General features: G+C 42.4%; 2 protein-coding genes across 13 annotated transcripts in view; one reads left to right on the top strand and one right to left on the bottom strand.

Annotated features, from left to right (window-relative positions):
• The window catches only part of RARB (retinoic acid receptor beta), a 750,738-nt gene that overhangs the window by 104,342 nt on the left and 623,606 nt on the right, over positions 1–22,790 (bottom strand). The window lies entirely within an intron of this gene.
• Positions 15,059–21,469, top strand: LOC146080954 (uncharacterized). Of its 2 annotated transcripts, XM_083188716.1 has the most exons (3): positions 15,059–15,293; positions 15,488–16,778; positions 17,541–21,469. In XM_083188716.1, exons 2-3 carry the CDS (start codon positions 16,165–16,167, stop codon positions 20,773–20,775), a joined length of 3,849 nt encoding a protein of 1,282 aa, XP_083044842.1. In that variant the 5' UTR covers positions 15,059–15,293; positions 15,488–16,164; the 3' UTR covers positions 20,776–21,469. The 2 variants fall into 2 exon arrangements, with proteins under 2 accessions (XP_083044842.1, XP_083044841.1); XM_083188715.1 differs by having other exon boundaries at positions 15,488–21,468.

Below are 22,790 nucleotides of genomic sequence, written 5' to 3' on the forward strand. Positions count from 1 at the left end.
ACACCACTAGGTCCACAGGCAGCAAGGTCAACATGGTTTTAGGTCGACATGTGTCTAGGTCGTCATGGGTCTAGGTCACAGCGAGGCACCGCACCTGAAGCATTGCGAGCGAAGCAAAGAGATGCGGTGCACTTCAACTGTGTCCATGTCCACTGTGTCGACATTCGGGTAAAAAAAACCCTTTTGACTGTCGACCTTGCCCATGTCGACCTAATGCTTGTTTCGACCTAATGACCTGTCGACCTAGACCCAAGTCTAGGTCGCATGTGCAAACCCCTGGAGTGAACATGATGGGCAGGCAGGGGGCGGATGCAGGGGACCACCCAGCATTTTGTGGGCGTGCACACAAAAATGGTGGGCAAACCCATAGAAACGCTAGGCGTACACCTGTGAACGCAGGCGTGCCCATGCATCCACGGGGTGGGTGAGTGGCTCACATCACATGATGTCAGTGCCGGTCTCCAATTCGGTGGAAAGCCACCAACTGAAAAGTAAGTGTAGACTTACTATTCAGACCGGGTGAGTGACCATCAAATGATCTCTCCTCCGTGCATCCGCATGCGAGTGGGTGTGTAAGAGTTCACACCCACTCGCATGTGATTGCATTTGGTGGGGTGGCATTTACCTGCTTGCTAGGCAGCGACAATATGCGGCTCTGCTTTGTGCCCAGTTGTCCTTTATGGTCTACTTTAATCTTCACCAATGACCCAGCTAATAAAACAAAAGTTAAGTAGAGATGATGATAGCGCAGCAGAAACACATCTTAGGGCAGCAATTGAACGGTTTTATTTATAGTAAGCATGTAAACTATGTACCAAGTGCACCCAGAAAAAAAAGACACAATTTTGCACAGAAACCTAGGGGTATATTTACTAATATGGGATTTTTATTGAAGATGGGATGTTACCCATAGCAACCAATCAGATTCTACTTTGGTAATATATGGGATGTTCCTGAAAGTTGACTGGGAGGTATCGTATGGGAGCTTAGCAGGCTTGTTGCTGAAAGTGGTTCCATACAGAGAATCTCAACCGCTCACAGTAGAAGTGTTGTCCTTATGACACTCCCAGATCCCCTCACCTCCCCACACATATCCCCATCTTACTATACATAGAGCAGGTGCAAGATTTAATAGTGCAACTGATGCACAATCGTCCATGTGGTCTCTAAGAGGTGAATTTATGAAGCTTGGAGAAGTGTTATCTATCCCCAAAAAGAACGTTATGAGCAAGGTGATAATGGTTCAGCCAATCAGCTACAATATGTAAATTGACAGGTAAGAGCTGATTGGCTGAACCATTATCACCTTGCTCATAACGTTCTTTATGGGGATAGATAACACTTCTCCAAGCTTCATAAATTCACCCCTAAATCTCTACGGAACCTGGCAGTGGGCGCCACAGTCCTTGCACATTTGGACACACTGGTGCACATCATTGAATGGCTTTACAGCTGCATTAGTTGCAGATACAACTGCAGCAAAACACACAAATACTGACTAAGAATCAGCCAAATAATATGCTTTTATCACATTCCTTCATTGCGTATGACTAATGTAGCATTATAAGCACTACTTATTAATTGTGCTTGTTCCAGACTAGATACAATTCTTCTCACCAACACACTCACAAAAAAATATAAATAATATTTGCATACATCTAAACAGGTGGTCTGATCAAATACCAAATTACAGTTGATATATCAGGAATTTTGGACTGTGCACTCACTTTCACTTGGAGCATTAATGAATCCCGTCTTATTAGTCATAACATCCCAGGGACCCTGGAAGATAACACTAAATTAAAATTACTCCCTTGATATTATCCAATGGTCCTAAGGGACACCCATAAAACAGTTAGAAAGGGCCATTTGAGAGGCTTCAGTCAAGAAAGATAAGCTAGCTCAGATCACAGACCTAGAGATCAAACCTGAGAACCAAGAGCCTTAACTTAAATCCACAACACGTAAGCCATTTGTAGAAGGCCTAGAGGAGGGTTAGGACTTAATATTCTGTAGTCATAGCAAATTGAAAACACTTTTCAGTGGCTCAAACAGATGTATTATAAATAGCGAGATAAGACAGAAAGCATACTAGTGAGCAAGCCTAGGACACAGCACAATAAACTGTCCATCCAAATAAGCCATGGGGAACTGACCCATGACCCTAAGCAGATCATTTGGAAGCTTGCAAGATTTTATCATAATTGATATAACCTTCAGTAATCCTACCCACATAGATAACACACTGCATGCCTTCTACTGAAGCTTTTGTACACAATGCCAAGTCTCTAGTCTCTCCCAACAAGCCATAATCACATTCACCTTGGAAGAAGTAGGTTTAGTTATTTTAAAAACAAAGAAACTGAAGGCAACAAACAAAAATCAGGCAAAGTCCAAGGAACATATACTGTAGCTTTAGAGTACAAAACATCCCATTACTCACCTCCTCCACCTCCATGTATTATTTAGTAATACAGATGTATCTTTATATACGTACCATATTTTTCTTTCAATTTTGCGTCTTATGTTGGTTAAACGCTGACCGATATATCGGCTGGTCATTGAACAGCCAATATATATTGGGTTCATCAGGCATATGTGTACCAGCGTTATGTCTGTAAATGATGTTGCTCATAGGCAAACCACGTCAGCTGGGTAGCAAAGCTGGTGGGACATAAATCTGCACATACAGAGGGGGCCAGACTCTGTCATATCTGTATACCTGGCAAGCGCTGGCGGACAAACAAGCATCTCACGTGCTCGTGCATCCCATTGCCAAGAATGGGCATATGAGCGTCTCGTGCGCTTCATTCTGATGGATGGTGCGCCGGGAGCGGCTCCTTCTGTATACCATGCTGTGTACACTTCCTGCAGAGGCTGACAGTTAATAACATCACAATTAAGACAGCACATCATGCAGGGCCATCTTAACCCTCCCCCTTAATGCCTAGCCCTAACCTTCCCCCTTAGTGCCTAACCCTAACTCTCAGCAAGCTACTATAACTCTCCCCCCCCCCCAAACTTAAACCTACCACCATATGCCAAAATCTATCACCCCGATATCAGTCTTAATCTAATAGCTCCTATTACGATTGGGATGCCAGCTTTTGGGATATTGGCCACCGGTCAGTATTCCAGTGCTGGGAGTTTGATTGCTTGTACCCCAATTACCAGCATGGTGACTACATTCCTGTTAGACATACCATATATATCTTATACCTTCTAAAATGACTCATTACCTTGTATTATCATTAGCTGGAAAAAATCATGGACACTGGATAGTTTGACTTTTATGTTGTTTACGTTTTCATATAGTTTCAATACCATGGTAACAATGGCACTATGCAGAAATGACCAGCCTGCATTGTCCATTGAAGCCCTAGTGTTCTATATCAGAGTATACTCAGATAGTCCTGGCATAGAGGTGCATACATTTGTTTATAGTCTGTCTCTTCCATGGATGATGGCTTGCTACCTTCCTCCCGAACAGTTAGGATATTTTTAGGTCTCATGGCCAACTAGACATTTAAAAAGGCAATCCATGTAAATAAGATATCTGGTGTCTTCATCACTAGCAACTCTGTCCTAAATCTCAAAAACTATACTCCAAAAGCAAAACTAATACTGAATCAACACACAACATTATCTTTTGGTTGATCATATAATAAAAAGGACATAGTGCCCAAATGACTCCACACTGTTCAACAAACATGTAGCAAAAGTCTGTTAACCTACCGGCGGTTCTCAAACTGTGGGTCCTGACCCCAAAGTGGGTCCCAACCTTCTTAGCATGGGGTCCATACGCTCCAACATGACCCATTCCATTAGGTACAAAATGCTCTGTTCCTGGACTTCCCAGCCAGTGGCAGTTACAGAGGTTGGACTCCAGCACAGTCAAAGAGGGGGGTCACATCAACTGCCAGTGAGTCCAGGACAGTGAATATTGGACTGTGCTGCAGCCCCACCTCTGCAACTGCAACTGGCAGGAAAGTCCAGAAACCGAGCATTTTGTACCTCATGGAATGGGCCATGTTGGAGGGTATGTGGGTCGTGACTCCATGTTGCTGACCATCATTCAGATGACTTTTTTAATCTGTCAGTGATTCAAGGAGTCTGAAAAATCTGTTGAATTGCCTGTTATTTTAGCCTTCTCCTATCATTTTGTGCCTCCACAATGCTGCCATGTATGAGCTGTCTGGTGACAACACATGTGATGTGATGACCTTCTGCAGTAACTTGCTGGGATCCTGTCATTATTTTTGGGATGGGGTCCCAGAGCAAATTAGTTTGAGCACCTCTGCCCTACACCAAGGGCTTATATGGGGAAGTGGGGGGGGGGGGGCTGTCGCTACTCTCACAAGAGCTATTGGGTTTCTGGAACTCAGAGGTGTAGTGCTAATAATTCACAAAAGATGTGAGGGGCGTATATATATATATATATATATATATATATGTGTACGTATGCAGATGGTCGGCACTCATGGGACTTGCAAAAAGGTAGACAAGCTGGTTTACCTTTTTTCTTTTTTTTTTTTTTTAAATATTTTTATTTAGGATTGAGCATTACAATATTACAGTGAACAAAATGCAGTTGTATGAATCACAATAATGCAGTATAAAATCAGTGTACATTTGAGTAGTAATATTTCTTATCCTGCTTTGCCGAGCAGAGGAATGACAAAGATACCGGCGAACACGGCCGGAGGGCCCTCAACACGTGAGACAACTATGTTGCTGGAAGGTCTATCGGGGCATCCCCTAAGAGATTCCTAGTCTCGTACCATTGTGTGGCTCTAAAACATTTGTAAATCTGTACTTTAAGATCATTTGATAAAGAGTCAATAAAGCCTTCCCATATTTGGAAAAGTTTTTCTGTGCGTTCCTCCTTTTGTAAGGATGTCTCCACCCACTCCATATGAAAGACATGGAAAAGTTTCGCCCTAAACAGTTGTACGGTTGGAGGGTCCGCATGGATCCACTGATGCATTTGCGGGCCACTGCCAAGATTATAAGCATTACTTTTTTACTATCGGGTAGTATTGGTGTATTGGGGGGGAACATACCCAGCAAGGCCCATTCCGCCGTCAAAGGAAGGCTGTTTAATAAGTAGGTCCTAGAGAATCCCTGCACCTGTCTCCAAAACCGGGATATGAGAGGGCAGTCCCACATACAGTGCTTGAATGTCGCCCCCGAGCTACCACACTTTGGGCATGTATGGTTTACCTTTTTTCAAGTCACCTGAGTGCTATCCATCTGCATACTTGAATACTGCCACCCCCGCTGGGGTCCAGCCCAGGGAGGGCACCAGGTGCTACAGGTCCCAGTAAGCCTGTGACAGAACTTGATCCACAAGTATAAGCAAGCCCAGGCATTAAGGGTCCACTGGAACCTGTAGTTTTCCCGTAAAATATTTTTTTTCCAAAACCACAATACACAGAGATCGAATGTTGTAAACGTGTATTGCAGCCCTACACTCTCTCACACACAATACTTACCTGTATCCCTCATACAGGTCAGTCTTATTGTCCAGTAGTATCCAGAGTTTTGACTAAGTAAACAAATGAGATTCCAATCCAGGGTGATTCTCGGTGATAAATAGGACAGCTTCACAAATTCAAACTACATATTTCAACAAAATACCAACATTTTAGTGCTTAGTAACAGCATTGTTACTAAGCAATTAGGTTTTCATATAACCACAACTTCTTAATAGACCAGTTTAAAAGGAAAGAAAATGTCATAGGCCCTTATTCAGATCTGATCGCAGTGCAAATGTGTTCTCAAAATGGGCAAAACCATGTGCACTGCAGGTGGGGCAGATGTAACATGTATAGCATGGTTCCTCAAACTGCAGCCCTCCAGATGTTATGAAACTACAAATCAGAGCATGCCTTGCCACAGTTTTGCTATAAGGGAGTGGTAAAACTGTGGCAAGGCATGCTGGGATTTGTAGTTTCACAACATCTGGAGGGCCGCAGTTTGAGGACCCATGATGTACAGTATAGAGAGAGTTAGATTTGTGTGAGTTATTTTGTTTCTGTGCAGGGTAAATACTGGCTGCATTATTTTTACACTGCAATTTAGATTTCAGTTTCAACACACCTTACCCAAATCTAACTCTCTCTCTGCACATCTGCCCCACCTGCAGTGCACATGGTTTTGCCCATTTTGAGAACAAATTTGTACTGCAATCAGATCTGAATAAAGGCCATAGTGTGTGATGCACAGGACTTTATTTTCACTTTCTGGAGAATCGCCCTCCCGCGTACTGTCAAGAAACTGTATGTACCTACTTTATATACAGCAGCTTACCTGAGGATGCCATTTCCCACTTGGATTATGCACTGATTGGCTGAGGGAAGAATGATTTTCAGCCAATCAGCACATTACAGTTTACTGTATCTGTACAGCAGGTTAATGATCTAACTAATTTGTTGATTCCACATAGCGGAGCACCATACTACTTTACAGGACATGTTTACAGGCTCTCACAGCAACAGAACTAGGTACAGTAGGTCACACTGACCGTATTTTACTTAAAGAAGTTGCCTTGTATGATTTTATAGCATAATTAGAATCTGAATCCTAACAACAGATGTTCTAAAACAGAAACATTTAATCCAAGGGAAAAAAACAAGAGTGGTTAATGTAAAAGTTGACATTGTGACCAGAATTATGTTACTGAGTTGTGAAGAATATAAGGTTACTCTTCCCGCAAGGCTGCACCAGCCACCTGCAGACATGCTGATGGTGGAACAATGGCAGCATTGTCTTCAAACACAGGTTGGTTCTTTTACAAACAATAAAAGGGATTATTCCAGAGTCTATCCCAATTTAAGACAACATGCTATGTAAAAGCCAATGCAGACTTGAGCACCTCTAAATGAAACATAAGCAACAGATGTATATAGTATGTTTATATTCAGACGTATTATATTTGGGCAGAGTAGGTGGCATAGTGGCTAGCAATGCTGTCTCACAGCACTGAGGTATGGTGCTCAATATTGTGGGTGGTATTCAATGCTCTTTGGCGAGCTGTGACAGCAAGCAGTGCCGATAGCTCGGCACCACAGTCTCCAAGAACATTGAATAGGGCGAGCGGCTGACACGGGGGTTAAAAGGTGAAGGTGGCTTGTTTTTGTCGATCCTCGCCGAAGACAAGCCACCCTCGCCGCAGACACCCCCTTCGCTGGCGGCAGTGAATACTGCCCTCTGTGTTAGCTTCAGTTTCCACTGAACACTGCGGTTTCCTCCTCAACATACTTGTAGGTTATTTGGTTTCTGTGAAAAAGATTCTAATAACCCTAGTGTGAATGTGTGCGCATGTGGTAGGGAATATGGATTGTAAGACTGATGTGAATACTCTCTGTACAGTATTACATAATATGTGTGAGCTAGATAAATACCTGGTAATCAATAATAATAGTATAAATGTTGTTTATACTAAAACAGAGCCATACTGGGGATTATTGGTTGTACGGTAATTATTGAGATAGTTGAAATATTGAAAACATTTCAAGATTTTTAAATAATCAACAGATTAGTCTCTAATAAATCTAAAAAGGTAAAAGCAGATAAATACTTTCTATTAGTTGCTTGGCATGTGCTCTTTATTAGTTCACGTGAGGCTTTTCCTCCCTAAATTGGAAAATATTTACAAATCTTTTATAATGTACACATCGGAATTACCTGTCATTCAATATGTCCCTTTTTTCTGGTATGCTCTCTTTAATGTCAAGCAATGTAAATAATAGTGATAATTAATAGAAAAAAAAATACATGCAATAAACATATTGTATTTGACTAGTGGTGTGAGCATGTATTGTATTATATCTTACGTTTACTTGTCAGTATGTAGACTGTGTATTAGGCAATCATGTTCACAGCATAAACATATGACTACATTTATGCAGCAAATAGGTGTGTCTTGTTACCGGTCTCCTTGTCTGGTTATGGTAGTGTGGATGGACAGATTACTATGGAGGTAGCCAATTACCAGCTGGTGAAAGAAAATCCCCAAATGCAGCCCGTTTTACCATGAAAAAGCTTCTACAACCTGCGTAAACAAATATCACCCCTAATTGAATCCCCCCCCCCAACTCAAGTTGTTCGCACAGTCAGTGCTACATTTATGCAAGCATTGTTAAGCATCACATTATTTTATTATGTCCAATACAACTCAAACAATGGTAATTTTACGCCATTTGAAGTTTACGCAATAATAAATAATGGGTCCCATTTATGACAGTTTAACATGTATACACATCTGCAGACACAGACAAGTCTTGAGTGTTAAAAAGTGAATTCAGCAGCTTAAAACAATGATGTGAAGCTACAGACACATTAATATAGTGAAGTCACATGCACCTACTGTATGTATGAAATGAAAGTATGCGGCCTACAAAGGGTCACTTGTGCAGCAACAAAGCAGAAAGAAATGCAAATAAATATCCAGTGCAAGCCTGATATTTTATTTTTTGATATTTTAAGCTGCCATCTTTATACCAGTAAATAAATCACGCATGGGGCCTGACTCAGCCCCATTCACTGGGCTGCGATTTCGCAGCTCGACCGATCATCGAGGGATCGTGTATGCGCACGATTCTTGGTGTGCATGTGCAAGGTCTCTCTGTGACCAAAGCCAGGGATGGCTTGTCATCAATGGCTATTCGCAAAAAGATTGACAGGCAGCCAGTGATTGTGGGCAGCAACTCTGCATTTTCTGGAAATCCCGCTGAAAACCGAAGGTGTCTCTCGGACATCGGAAGGGAGGGCCGCTGACTTCAGCAGCATCTCTGGGAGATCCCCAGGGTCATTGCAGCACTAAGCACACGGGGGAAGGCGAGGGGAAAATCCATTCGATGGTGAGTGATTACAAATGGATTTCCTCCTAGATTTACAGTGTCTAGGTCGACAGTCAAAAGGTCGACCACTATTGGTTGACAGTCAAAAGGTCGAGAGTCAAAAGGTCGACATGGTCAAAAGTCGACACGAAAAAGATCTACATAAAAAAAGGTGTACGTGAGTAAAAAAAAAAATTAGCCGACATGTGTCGACAGTTGGTATTTCATACCCTACCATCCACTACGCCGTGGTGGGAGAATAAAACACTGTAGTGTGCTAAGCGTAGGGAGCCATTCGAAGGGAGGTGGTACACTTAGATGTGTCCATACCAACCTATGTCGACATAGACACCCAAAAACATGAAAACTCATGTCGACCTTTTGACCCTGTCGACCAATAGTGGTCGACCTTTTGACTGTAGACCTAGACATTGTACAGTAGATATATAACGTAACCCAGCCAGGCACAGGGCAGGATTTCACTCAGGCAGGGAGGCTTCTAACTGCTCGCTGGGCTGCAAAAACAGTGATCAGGTCTGAATCGGGCCCAAAGTGTAGCACAGTCTATTGTTTTCATTGAATGTTCTGATCTCATGTTTGGATGCTTTTCCTCCCAAACTCTGTGATTAATTATATACATCGTCCAGTTGGGAGAGATTACCAGCTGTAACCCTGGTACTGTAGACAAACTGCATGAAATACAGAAAAGCTGTTACTGCAAACACACACACACACACACACACATATATATATATATATATATATATATATATATATATAGTCACATGACTTATGTGAATATTCACCTCCCACCTGGTTACAGGTAAGGACTGTTTTGTCTTAACCCAAGCACTCAGCAGCCTCCTGTATCCAGTACTAAGGGAAACTGGCATTTTAATCTTTTGCTATATCAACATGACATGTACTAGGCTGGCTGCCAAAATGATTTTGTTTCATAGGCATCACTTATCTACAAGTTTATAAACCTGCCCATCCAAGCATGACATTCAGCTACATGTATTGCTTTATTTCTGTGTATAGTTCACTTGACACTATACATTATCTGCAGTGCTAATTAAAGAGTGCAGATAATATAACCACTGTGATGACATTACTATTCCCTGTGCAGATTTAATAAGTCAAATCATTCTCAGTGGTACTATACATATGATGACTGCATCTGCCCGTGGTTTGTGGTCAATGTGGAAAGATGCTAATAGAGGCCTGCAGGATCTGTCTAGTTGTCCTACGTCACACATTAGCCAGATTTTGCAAGCACATGTGTGGATGACCCTGATGGATGCCTAGCAGTCCGGATCCGAGGTCATATCGAGCAGTGTATATTTTGACTAAATACACTTCCTGGTTTGGTACAGTATCTTAGAACGCAGATCTTGTGATACTTTAGGTTGTGAAGATGCCTGGTCCTGACTGACAGCTGTAGTCTACCAAGGTTGAACTCGATGGACGCATGTCTTTATTCAGCTTTAACTACTATGTATTATGTACACTGGAAGTGATCAGGAACGCAGGCCCCAGCCGCTGACCCCCAGCACCGGCAGATGCGGGTGCCCTCTATTCTGTGGTGCCCCCCCCCCCCCTCCAGGGAGGAGGTATTATAAGATTATCGGGGGCAGCGGCGTGGAACTCAGCCCAGAGAGGGCCCAACTCCAGTGCCAGGCTTTACTGACTGACTCTCCCCAGGCCTCAGTGACTCTCTCTCCCCCCGACCCCCCCCCCTTTCCACCACCGCAAATGGCAGCCTAAGATCTGTGCACTCAGCCATATGTAACCTGTGTGATAACTGTACTGTCTCTGTTTTACTGTGATGCGTTTGCTCATAGTGTTACCTACCTGGCTGCTGCAGTGACCAGTGGTGCCGCTGATGGCTGCCTAGGCGCTGTGCAGGTATGTGTTCCCTGTGCGATAACTGTACTGTCCCTGCTCATACTGTTACCTACCAGGCTGCTGCAGCGACCAGTGGCGCTGCTGATGGCTGCCTAGGCGCTGTGCTGCTCGGCGGGTATGTGTTCCCCGCATGTAATGTCTCAATGTAATGTATGTAATGCACCCCCCCCCCCCCCCATCATCCCTGCTTGATGCTGCACTGTAATCCGCAAAAAAATCCTAGTGTGCGCAAGCACACATGGCTAATAAACTTTTAAACTATGTAAGTGCAAGAAATGCTCTGTACATAGGAAAATCTGACTGACCTAACTTTTGGGTTCTGAGACTATTGGGGTAATGTATCAAGCTTTGGAGAGCAATCAAGTGGAACAGTTGTCCAAAGCAACCAGTTAGCCTCTGTCATTTTGAAGACTGTGCTATATAAATGATCTTCCATTTTATATCTCTCAAAGGCTTGGTGCATCTTCCCTATGTCTGCACTGAAAGGAATGTGGACTTGTATTTTAGCTATTTGTGACAGGAGGAGGAAGACGGGGAAGAAACAAGACACATTCCAGTATACCGGCAATAACACAGGATATTTATGTAAGTCCTGCTGAGCAAAAGTCTATTGCGTCTGGACAATTATCTATTATACTGTTTAAATTCACCAATCTGTTGCTAGTGCAAACAGTCCCAAAAATTATTCATATACTGTGATGTAGTCTTAAATTGTTGCTATTTATTTTTAATATACACTTTATAATCAGTTGCCAAGCTATACAGAGCTTTACATACATGTATGTCAGGGTTGCCGACCCTCCCGGAATTTGCGGGAGTCTCCCGAAAATCGGGTCCCCCTCCCGGCCCCCCGGAAGGGTGGGCAACCCTCCCTGAATCAGGGGGACCCCCACTCAACCCCCCCCCCCCGATCGTGGCATTTAAATGCCGCAATCCGCGGGTCTCAGAGGAGGAAGCGGAGCTAAAATGGCACAATCGTGTCATTTTAGCCCCGCCCCTTTCATGGAGATCAGTTATTTCGAATATTTATCTTAATGGGGCGGGGCTTAATGACGTCACCGCTAAGCCCCACCCCCAAACTTCTCCCGGAGAGGATTTTTTGCAAGTCGGCACCCCTGATGTATGTATATATATATAGGGTAGCTGGGGCGGCACTCAAAATAGGCAATAGTCCCAGCGGGGATAATGTTCAGAAGTAGCAGCTGAAGGGATGCGTTGCCTTCCAAACCTGTGCTCACAGCGGTGAGCCAGGTAAACATAGTGATGTAGAGGGACGGCGGCACTCGCACAATAAAGACCCAAGGCAGGTTTAGTTAAACCGACGTTTCGTGGCTGGTGTCGCCACTTTATCAAGGTGCCAAAGAACAATAAGTGCATAAAACAAACTTACTTAAGTAGCCCCCGGTGCCGTTCGTGATGCCCGGCGTCCGTCTCCGCTGCGTCTAATGATGACGATGCGATTTGCTGTCATTTGTATACAGCGCTTTCATTATCATGTTGTCACTGGGTTGCGACTTTGGATTTTAGATTTTATATACGCTTTTTTATATATTGATGTATTGTTACAATGTTGCTTTTTTCTGTATCATTGTCTCATCTTATTGTTATTGTTTACACAGATCACGTGCCACGGGTCTCCTTCGTGATTCACGGCGTCGATGTGGACGCATGACGTCATCATTAGACGCAGCGGAGACGGACGCCGGGCGTCACGAACGGCACCCGGGGCTACTTAAGTAAGTTTGTTTTATGCACTTATTGTTCTTTGGCACCTTGCTAAAGTGGCGACACCAGCCACGAAACGTCGGTTTAACTAAACCTGCCTTGGGTCTTTATCGTGCGAGTGCCGCCGTATATATATATATATATATATATATATATATATATATATATATAGAGAGAGAGAGAGAGAGAGAGAGAGAGAGAGAGAGAGAGAGAGAGAGAGAGAGAGAGAGAGAGAGAGAGAGATATTTCATTTATTTATAGTTTCTTATATATATTCCGTTGCACTTTACAATTGGAAACAACAATGATTTAAAAAAAACTAGGTAGAAACAAACCGACATAGAGGTAGGATAGATAGATATACTGTATATCATCTACATCTATTTATTAAATATATACACATGTTTTCAGATGGATCTCTTACACCGAGGATATTGTTGGTGCAAATGTGCAGTGATAATGATGACAGATCTCATCAAACCAAGTGCATAGATAATTGTGGTTCAGAAGTGGCACAGAGTGTGGGTACACTTTACCTAGGCTCGGGTCAGATGGAGGGGCCGGGGCTTACTAACCCCCTCCACCTTTGCAGAGATTTGGGAACAGAGAGAGATAACTGCCTCTGTAGCGGTCTCTCTCTCTCTAGCCCAGCACATGCTGCTCAATGCTGTGTCCTGAGCTGGAGAGAGAGACATCTGTCCTCTCTCTGCATGCATGCATGGGTGTTTGATCACAAATAGATGGTTGTGCCTTTGCTATGTTGACCACACAAGGGAGCATATACTGTATGCACAAAAAGTAGAACTCAGTAAAGATCCCCATACACAAGTCTGACTTGTCTGTGCTATGATGACATTAATGGCTTTGATGTGAATAAACCCTGATCATTATCCATAAGTATCTAAGGTATCGTATCTGTCAATAAGGTATTAGCTGTGTACACACACTTCAATTTGCTTTAGATTCGATGTATTAGATTCAGTTTTCTATTAGATCTGGCATTAGATCTTTCCATTAGATCTGGCATTAGATCTGTACTTTTACATTCAATTCGATATCAATTTCACAGTGTACACAGTGTACACATTCAATTTACTGGATTGTATTCGATATTTACTTGGCTGCACGGTCTATTTTTCTTTTCGATATAGAGGAAATGGGAGCGCGCATCAAATCGAATGCCAGTCGAAAGTGTCCTAAAACAATTCAATTTTGATTAGGTTTCGAATCGATTTTGCATCTATAAGTAAAATCTAATCGAAAACAGGGAAAAAGCGAAGCAAGTGTACACAGCTATAGATAGATAGAGAGATAGATAGATAGATACAGATAGATAAATAAATAGGTTAATAGCGTAGATACGATAGATAGATAGATAGATAATAGATAGATGATAGATAGCTAGATAGATACCATAGATAGATAGATATAGATAGATAAATAAATAGGTAGATAGCGTAGATACGATAGATAGATAGATAGATAGATAGATAGATAGATAGATAGATAGATATAGATAAATAAATAGGTAGATAGGGTAGATAGATTAGATAGCGTAGATAGATAGATAGATAGATAGATAGATAGCATAGATAGATATAGATAAATAAATAAATAGGTAGATAGGGTAGATAGATTAGATAGCGTAGATAGATAGCGTAGATAGATAGATAGATAGATAGATAGATAGATAGATAGATAGATCTGTATACATAGAGAATGTGCGGAGTACTACTATTACGAGACATGAATTTGAGCTTTACCTTTAATATTTTATCTGTTATAAATCCCCAAAGGGGAAGAAACTCTTCAACTGAATCATTGCCCCTCATCTTGTTATCTTAATGGGTAACAGATCAAGTGTCATTCAGTCAGCTGCATTAGATGTCCTCATTTACAGATTGCAAGTAGAAAAAAAACTGAAAGTTGTGGGCATAAATTATTCAAGATCTATTGTATTAGTGTGGTGAACATTCGCCACTGGCAAAGAAAGACAGATTATTTTTCACTTTTAATTGTGTGGATATCTTATCCACTTTGTGGAAAATGAAGAGTGATACCTGAAACCATAGAGGCTGCCGTGAGATGACTAAAGCAGGTTCTAGTGGCTTTAATTTAAAGCCAGAGCAACTACAGTATTTAGCTGTAACCTTAATGCAGGAAAGCCAGTAAGACGTGCTTGCCATTTATTTAAGTAGGACTTGTTTAATTGTGTCTAGAACATGGGAGAGGTTAATATGGTGCCCAGAATGACAAGAGTTGAGGTGGCACAGAGAACCATAGCATTCCATCAGAATACAATAGAATCCATTATGTGTATGTTGCAATAGAGCAACCTTACTGTACTTAATCAATTCTCAGTTTTTTTGTAGAGCTATAAACATGGTCTGTGAAGGCTGTGCTAAAGCCAATGAGATAACATGTTTAATGAGTCAACATAATGTGTAATATGTCCCACCGGGTCTCACAGCTATGCCCTTATTCTGGTTCACTCACAAAGGCAAATGCCTTCTCCAATGGACAAAACCATGTGCACTGCAGGTGGGGCAGATGTAACTTGTGCAGAGAGAATTAGTGTCATGCCTTCAGCATAAGTTTCTGTTGTGTTCTATTGTTTCTCTGTTTTGCATAATCCACTCCTTCCTGTGGTCAGTACAGAGCTACTGCATGCTAGGTAGTTTGTCCCCCTTAGCTTTCTGTAGCTAGCTAGCTAGCAATGCATTCTGGGACAAAGATGATCATCAGGGGCCATATTAAGTTTCACATGTATGCAGACAGACACAGCTCACATGGTCCAGCCTGATACAGCATTCGATGGTGAGTTTATCACTCAAAACGGTGTCACCCCTAACTCATTTAGGCAGTTATGTATGTTAGCAATACCAGTTACACTCTAGCATATACCTTTTCCCATAATGTCAGGATGTATGCACAATGTTATGTGTACTGCATGTTTACCTTGCATTTTTCTATGTGCAGATTGTAATTGCATGTTTATGTTTTATTTACAGTTTTACCCAATTCATTGTATATGCACCATCTAATCAATCATCGCATATATATACATGATCCCTTTACTGGATAATAAATACCGTTCTTCAGACATCGTATATCAAGATCAATTATTGAAAAGTAAAGGAGGGTTATGCTGTAGGTTTCGAATTTGCCAAGCTGCTTAGTGAGAGACTGAACAGTAAAACATCGATGCTATCAGCATTTGGACACATGCACACTGACTTCATCAGCAAACCATCGATGCCATCGATGCTACCATCGAGTTGGACACATGAACACTGATTTGTCAGCAAAATATCAGGCTGTCTGCAACTTAAAACATACATCCTGAATTTGTCAGCAGCATTGTCTGTCAGCAAGTGGATCACATGTACTGACTTACAGATCTGTTACACTGCCAGCAACAGCTATCTGCATATGACAGCACAAGTTTTCTATACAGTCTACTAACAGTGGCAACTCAGCAATAGGAGTACCGCCATTCGACTACACAGAAACCTCACACTGTCAGCACAGCTACCTGCACATGGCAATACAGCAGTCCCTGCACAGTCAAACAGCTTAACAGTTCCAAGAACCTGACTTCACAGAGCCCTGCTACACTGTCAGAACAGATACCTGCACACGGCAATACAGCAGTCTCTACGCAGTCAAGCATTTACACCTCATCATTATGTCTCATAAAACAAAATCTTCATGCAAAACAAGGTCCTACATCTCTGGTTCCTCCAAATCAACATCAGTTAGCAATGCAGCCATCCTTGCACGTGCAAAAGCAGAAGCTGCAAAGGTACGGGCCAACTTTGCTGAGCGAGAAATGCAGTTGAAAGTAGAGAAAAAACGCTTAGAAGCAATTAGTGAGAAGCTTGCTGCTGAGAGGGAAGCTGCCGCCGCTATGGCCGAAGCAGAGTTCTTAGAGTCTGCAGAACGCGTCAACATAAGAGAAACCATTAATATACTTGATGCAGAACTTGGATCACAGAATTCAATGCAACGTGCAGCAGAATACGTGCGCCAAGTGTCCGCAAATAGCAGCAACGCTCCACCAGTACAAGATATGCAATCAGATTTCATAAATGAAACAAGCCAAGTACACTATGCAGTGCCACCACAAGTCAGTAGCAGACTGCAAACCTGCAAGCAAGAAGACTCCAATCACAGTGGATCCATGAGAGACAACTCACCCTCACGCCAAGAGCCTGTAGCCGCAAACTACAACCATGGCACTACCTCCTACACACAAAGGTGGGGAAATACAAGCCAGCAGGAACCAGTCATTCCTACCAGGTATGATAACACACCACTTACCCACCATGCTAATGCACCTAGAGCCAATCAAGATACATTAGACTTTGCCAGATTTCTTGCACGCCGTGACCTGGTCACAAAAGGACTCTCAAAGTTCAATGATCACCCTGAGAGTTTCAGAGCATGGCGATCCTCTTTCCAAAACGCAATCAAAGATTTAGGCCTTTCATATAGTGAAGAGATAGACCTCTTAATTAAATGGCTTGGGAATGAATCAGTTGAACATGCTAGAAGGATAAGAGTGATTAATATTAACCATCCTGAGTATGGCCTTAAAATGATCTGGGACAGACTTAATGAGTGCTATGGTTCACCAGAGGTAATAGAAAACGCACTATTCAAAAGGATTGATGATTTTCCTAGGCTACCTAACAGAGGCTATCAGAGACTTAGAGAGTTAAGCGACTTACTAATGGAGCTCCAAGTAGCCAAATGTGAGGGAGACTTGCCAGGACTTGCCTTCCTAGACACCGCCAGAGGCATTAACCCTATAGTGCAAAAACTACCTTATAATCTACAGGAACAATGGATTACCCACGGTTCAAAGTTCAAACAGCGTAACAAGGTACCATTTCCACCATTCTCTGTTTTTGTGGACTTTGTAAGTCAGCAAGCCAAGACCAGGAATGACCCTAGTTTTGCCTTTACCCTAACAGGCACTACCCCTGCGCTACCTAACCCTCGCAAAACTGCAGTCACAGTTCACAAGACTAACGTTCATAACTCAGATTCTTCCCACAGGTTTATCAGCTCTGCTCACCAAGAGACCAGGGAGAAAGATCCCGCCAAGCAGTGCCCTCTGCATCACAAACCACACCCTCTCCTGAAATGCAGAGCCTTCAGAGAAAAGTCCCTGGAGAACCGTAAGGCCTTCTTAAGAGAAAATGGTATCTGCTACAAATGCTGCTCTTCTTCATCTCACCTCGCCAAAGATTGCAAGGTTAGTCCTAACTGCACAGAATGTCACAGCACAAGTCACAACACAGCTTTACACCCTGGGCCTCCCCCATGGGCTTTACAAAACAGCCACAGTGACACAGAGCATGGCGGGGAGCACAATGCGGAGCAAAAAGACACTAACGCAGCAACACCAGAGATGACTGCGCAATGTACCGAAGTCTGCAAAGATGCCATTAGCAACAGATCTTGCTCCAAAATCTGTTTAGTCAGAGTCTACCCCAAAGGCCAACCAGATAAAGCTGTCAAACTTTATGCAATCCTAGATGACCAAAGTAATGGTTCTCTAGCCAGATCAAACTTCTTTGAGACATTTAACATCAGAGGCCCCAGCACCCCTTACTCCTTAAAAACCTGTGCAGGGAGTTTTGAGGCAGCAGGAAGGAAAGCCACTGGCTATATAGTGGAATCCATAGATGGTAAGACACGTCTTCCCTTACCACCAATTACCGAGTGCGATGATATCCCAGAGAAAAGGTCTGAAATTCCTACACCAGATGCAGCCTTTCATCATTCGCATTTAAAACGTATAGCACATCTGATACCAGAACTGGACTCACAAGCCCAGGTATCTCTACTCATCGGGAGAGATCTCCTACGAGTCCACAAAGTCAGAAGTCAGATTAATGGTCCACACAATGCACCTTATGCTCAACGTTTAGACCTAGGATGGGTCATAATAGGAGAGGTATGCCTTGGGAGTGTGCACAAACCGGCTTCTATCAATACCATGCTTACTTGCACTTTAGAAAATGGACGCCCTTCTCTGTTTCAACCATGTCACAACCACTTCCTCATTAAGGAACTACCACACTGTACTCCCATATATTCTCTTAGTGACGACCAGATCTGTGACAACTACCAAGATCATCTGGGATTCACAGTCTTCCAAAGAACAAAAAGGGATGACCAAGTAGCAATGTCCATAGAAGACAAACTATTCTTGGAAATAATGGAGGAAGGACTAGTTAAAGACAATACCAACAGCTGGGTTGCCCCTCTAACGTTTAGAACACCCAGACAACGTCTACCTAACAACAGAGAACAAGCTCTCAAACGTTTCTCCTCACTTAAACGCAATCTTCACAGAAAACCAGAGATGAAAGATCACTTCTTTTCTTTCATGAGCAAAATATTTGAAAACTGTCACGCTGAGATAGCTCCCATTCTTAAAGAGAAAGATGAATGCTGGTACCTGCCAATGTTTGGAGTATACCATCCAAAGAAACCAGGTCAGATCAGAGTTGTATTTGATTCCAGTGCTAAATTTGAAAGTATCTCCTTAAATGATGTGCTCCTGACAGGACCAGACCTTAACAACAAACTCCTTGCAGTACTCATACGATTCCGAAAAGACTCTATTGCCTTCACAGCTGACATTCAGCAAATGTTTCATTGTTTCCTTGTGAGAGAACAGGATAGGAATTTCCTAAGATTCCTTTGGTTCAGGGACAACGACCCCTCTAAGGACATTGTAGAGTACCGCATGAGGGTACACATCTTTGGTAACAGCCCTTCACCTGCAGTTGCCATCTACGGACTCAGATGTTCAGCTCAAGAGGGTGAACTAGAGTATGGTTCTGATGTTAGACAGCTCGTAGAAAAAGATTTCTATGTGGATGACTGTTTGAAATCTATGCCAACAGAAGAGACCGCAATCAGCATTCTCAAGAGAGCTCAGGAAATGCTCGCTTGTTCCAATCTCAGGCTTCACAAAATAGCCTCCAACAGCAAAAAAGTAATGGAAGCCTTCCCTACACAAGATCATACCACTGACTTAAGGGATTTGGATCTAGGAACTGATTCGCCACCAGCCCAACGTAGCCTTGGACTCTTATGGGACTTGAAATCTGACTCCTTTACCTTCCAAGTAAGTAGTGAAGAAAGGCCCTTCACTCGTAGAGGTGTCTTATCTACTGTCAATAGCTTGTACGACCCCTTAGGATTTGCAGCTCCTGTCACCATTCAAGGTAAAGCCTTGCTCAGAGACCTAACCTGTGAATCATCCGACTGGGATGCCCCTCTGCCTCTAGGAAAAAGGGAATTGTGGGAAGAGTGGAAAAGTTCTCTGTCCGCCTTAACCAACTTTTACATTAGACGCCCATATGCACCTGTACCTTCCACAGAAGTGCAAAAGCAGAGACTGTGTGTATTCTCAGATGCTTCAGTTCAAGCAATTGCTGCTGTTGCATATCTCAAAACCATGGACAATAAAAGTCAATGTAACATTGGATTCGTCATGGGCAAAGCAAAGCTAGCACCTCTTCCAGAACACACAGTGCCCAGGCTAGAACTTTGTGCTGCAGTACTAGCCGTAGAAGTAGCTGAATTAATCTCATCAGAGTTGCCTATCGAACTCTCAGAAACAGAATTCTACACTGACAGCAAAGTAGTATTAGGGTACATTTACAACGAGACCAGACGTTTCCATGTTTATGTCAGCAACCGTGTGCTAAGGATCAGGAGATCTACCAATCCAAAACAGTGGAACTATGTATCTACTGCTCATAACCCCGCAGATCACGCCACAAGAGCCGTTCCAGCCAGTCTCCTCAAAGACACCACATGGCTCACGGGACCTGATTTCTTGTACCAGACAGATTTGATCAATCCAGAGGACCCATTTCTACTTACCCCTGCCACTCTTCTTACTCAGAAGACTGGGACTGCTTATGCTCCTTCAGGAGATTTCAACACCAAAGACTTATTTAAACGTCAATGGAGACAAGTTCAAAGCCTTGCAAACACCTTTTGGGACAGGTGGAAAAGTCAGTACTTATCTACCTTACAACCAAGAAGCAAATGGCAAGTTGCCCAACCCAACTTAAAACCAGGGGACATTGTGCTCATCAGAGACTGTCAGGCACAACGTAATGAGTGGCCTTTAAGTCTTGTCACCAAAACATTCCCAAGTAAGGATGGGAAAGTCCGTAAGGTGGAGGTCAAGGTCTGTAAACAAGGAGAGACTAAGTTCTATCTCAGACCAGTATCCGAACTGTTCTTACTGTTATCATCTTAGAGTTTAATATATGGTATCAGTGATACCAGACGGGGAGTGTTATGCCTTCAGCATAAGTTTCTGTTGTGTTCTATTGTTTCTCTGTTTTGCATAATCCACTCCTTCCTGTGGTCAGTACAGAGCTACTGCATGCTAGGTAGTTTGTCCCCCTTAGCTTTCTGTAGCTAGCTAGCTAGCAATGCATTCTGGGACAAAGATGATCATCAGGGGCCATATTAAGTTTCACATGTATGCAGACAGACACAGCTCACATGGTCCAGCCTGATACAGCATTCGATGGTGAGTTTATCACTCAAAACTGTGTCACCCCTAACTCATTTAGGCAGTTATGTATGTTAGCAATACCAGTTACACTCTAGCATATACCTTTTCCCATAATGTCAGGATGTATGCACAATGTTATGTGTACTGCATGTTTACCTTGCATTTTTCTATGTGCAGATTGTAATTGCATGTTTATGTTTTATTTACAGTTTTACCCAATTCATTGTATATGCACCATCTAATCAATCATCGCATATACAGTATATACATGATCCCTTTACTGGATAATAAATACCGTTCTTCAGACATCGTATATCAAGATCAATTATTGAAAAGTAAAGGAGGGTTATGCTGTAGGTTTCGAATTTGCCAAGCTGCTTAGTGAGAGACTGAACAATTAGATTTGGGTGGGGTTTTACTTTAAAGTGAGATCTATATTGCAGTGTAAAAATAAATTAGCCAGTATTTACTCTGCACAGAAACAAAATAACTCACCCAAATCTAGCTCTCTTTGCACATGTTACAACTGCCCCACCTGCAGTGCACATGGTTTTCTCCATTTTAGAAGGAATTTGCCTTTGCGAGTGAACCAGAATAACCCCCACAATGTAGTAGATTATATACATTTTCCCCTTTTAAATGTTTATTGAAAGAGTCATACAAAAAGTGATGCCCAAGAATATTGATACCAATTCTAGACAGAAAACAGTCTATGCCGTGTACTTTTTGTATTTTATCCTATGTGTAGGTGGTTTTAATTGGCCAAATAACTTCCATTGCAAACAAGCAAGAAGTTTCTGTGATGTCCTGGAGATCAGGGTTATAGTTTAACCTTCATACTGCCCTGTGGACTTACCTTGTAATCACCAGGGCCAGCACAGTTCAAAACGTGATAACATCTCATTACAACTGTATTGACACTTGTAGAACCAAAGGTGTAAAGTTGGAAGAGAAAAAACCTCTCCAAATCACTGAGAAAAGGAAATTCTATGTTGTAAATACCAAGAACAGATTGTACAATTATTTGTGAGCCAAAAAAAGGTAGCAAAGAAATAAAGTGCTAGCAGGGTTCTCAGAGAAGTTAGTGGCACCAAGGTGGATATAACAACATAAATGTCACCAATGATGTTCACTCCACCCTTTTGTAAGCGTTTCCCATCCAATTTCTGCAGCTCAAAAGTATGCAATTTTTTTTGTTACTCCTCCAATGAATATAGAAGGTAAAAAAAAGAGAGAGTACATAGTGCATAACTTTAAACACACACAGAATTTAATGGGGATGTACACTTACAATAACATAATGAATGACAGCATATAAAAACCAAGGGGTTCAAGCAGAGCAGCTTTGGGCCCTTTGGATAAGATTCCAGTTCCGGATCTGGTCACTCTCAATCAACAAAAGTCCATCTGCACCACCCTCTGGATTAAAAAGGTAAGCAAGACACGCTTAACTGCTCATTCGTCAGAAGTGTGTCTGTGCCTTGCTCAGTGCTATTTTTATATCAGACGCTGTCTGCATTAACGTTCTAGCTTCCACTTTCCAATTTCCGCCTCTGGGCGGAAATAATATGGCCGTGCATTCCACCTGGGAACCCTGCGAGCTCTTTATTTCTTTGCTACCTTTTTTTGGCTCACGAATATACTTTGGGTGCTTGGAATAACACCCCAGCATCGTTAATTTATCAGCTGACAGGTTGTTTTGCACAGAATAGAACCAACTCATTTCGTCAGATTGTACAATTAGAAAAGCA

The sequence above is a fragment of the Crinia signifera genome, chromosome 5, assembly GCF_055691185.1.
Source record: "Crinia signifera chromosome 5, ASM5569118v1, whole genome shotgun sequence".
Classification (NCBI taxonomy): domain Eukaryota; kingdom Metazoa; phylum Chordata; class Amphibia; order Anura; family Myobatrachidae; genus Crinia; species Crinia signifera.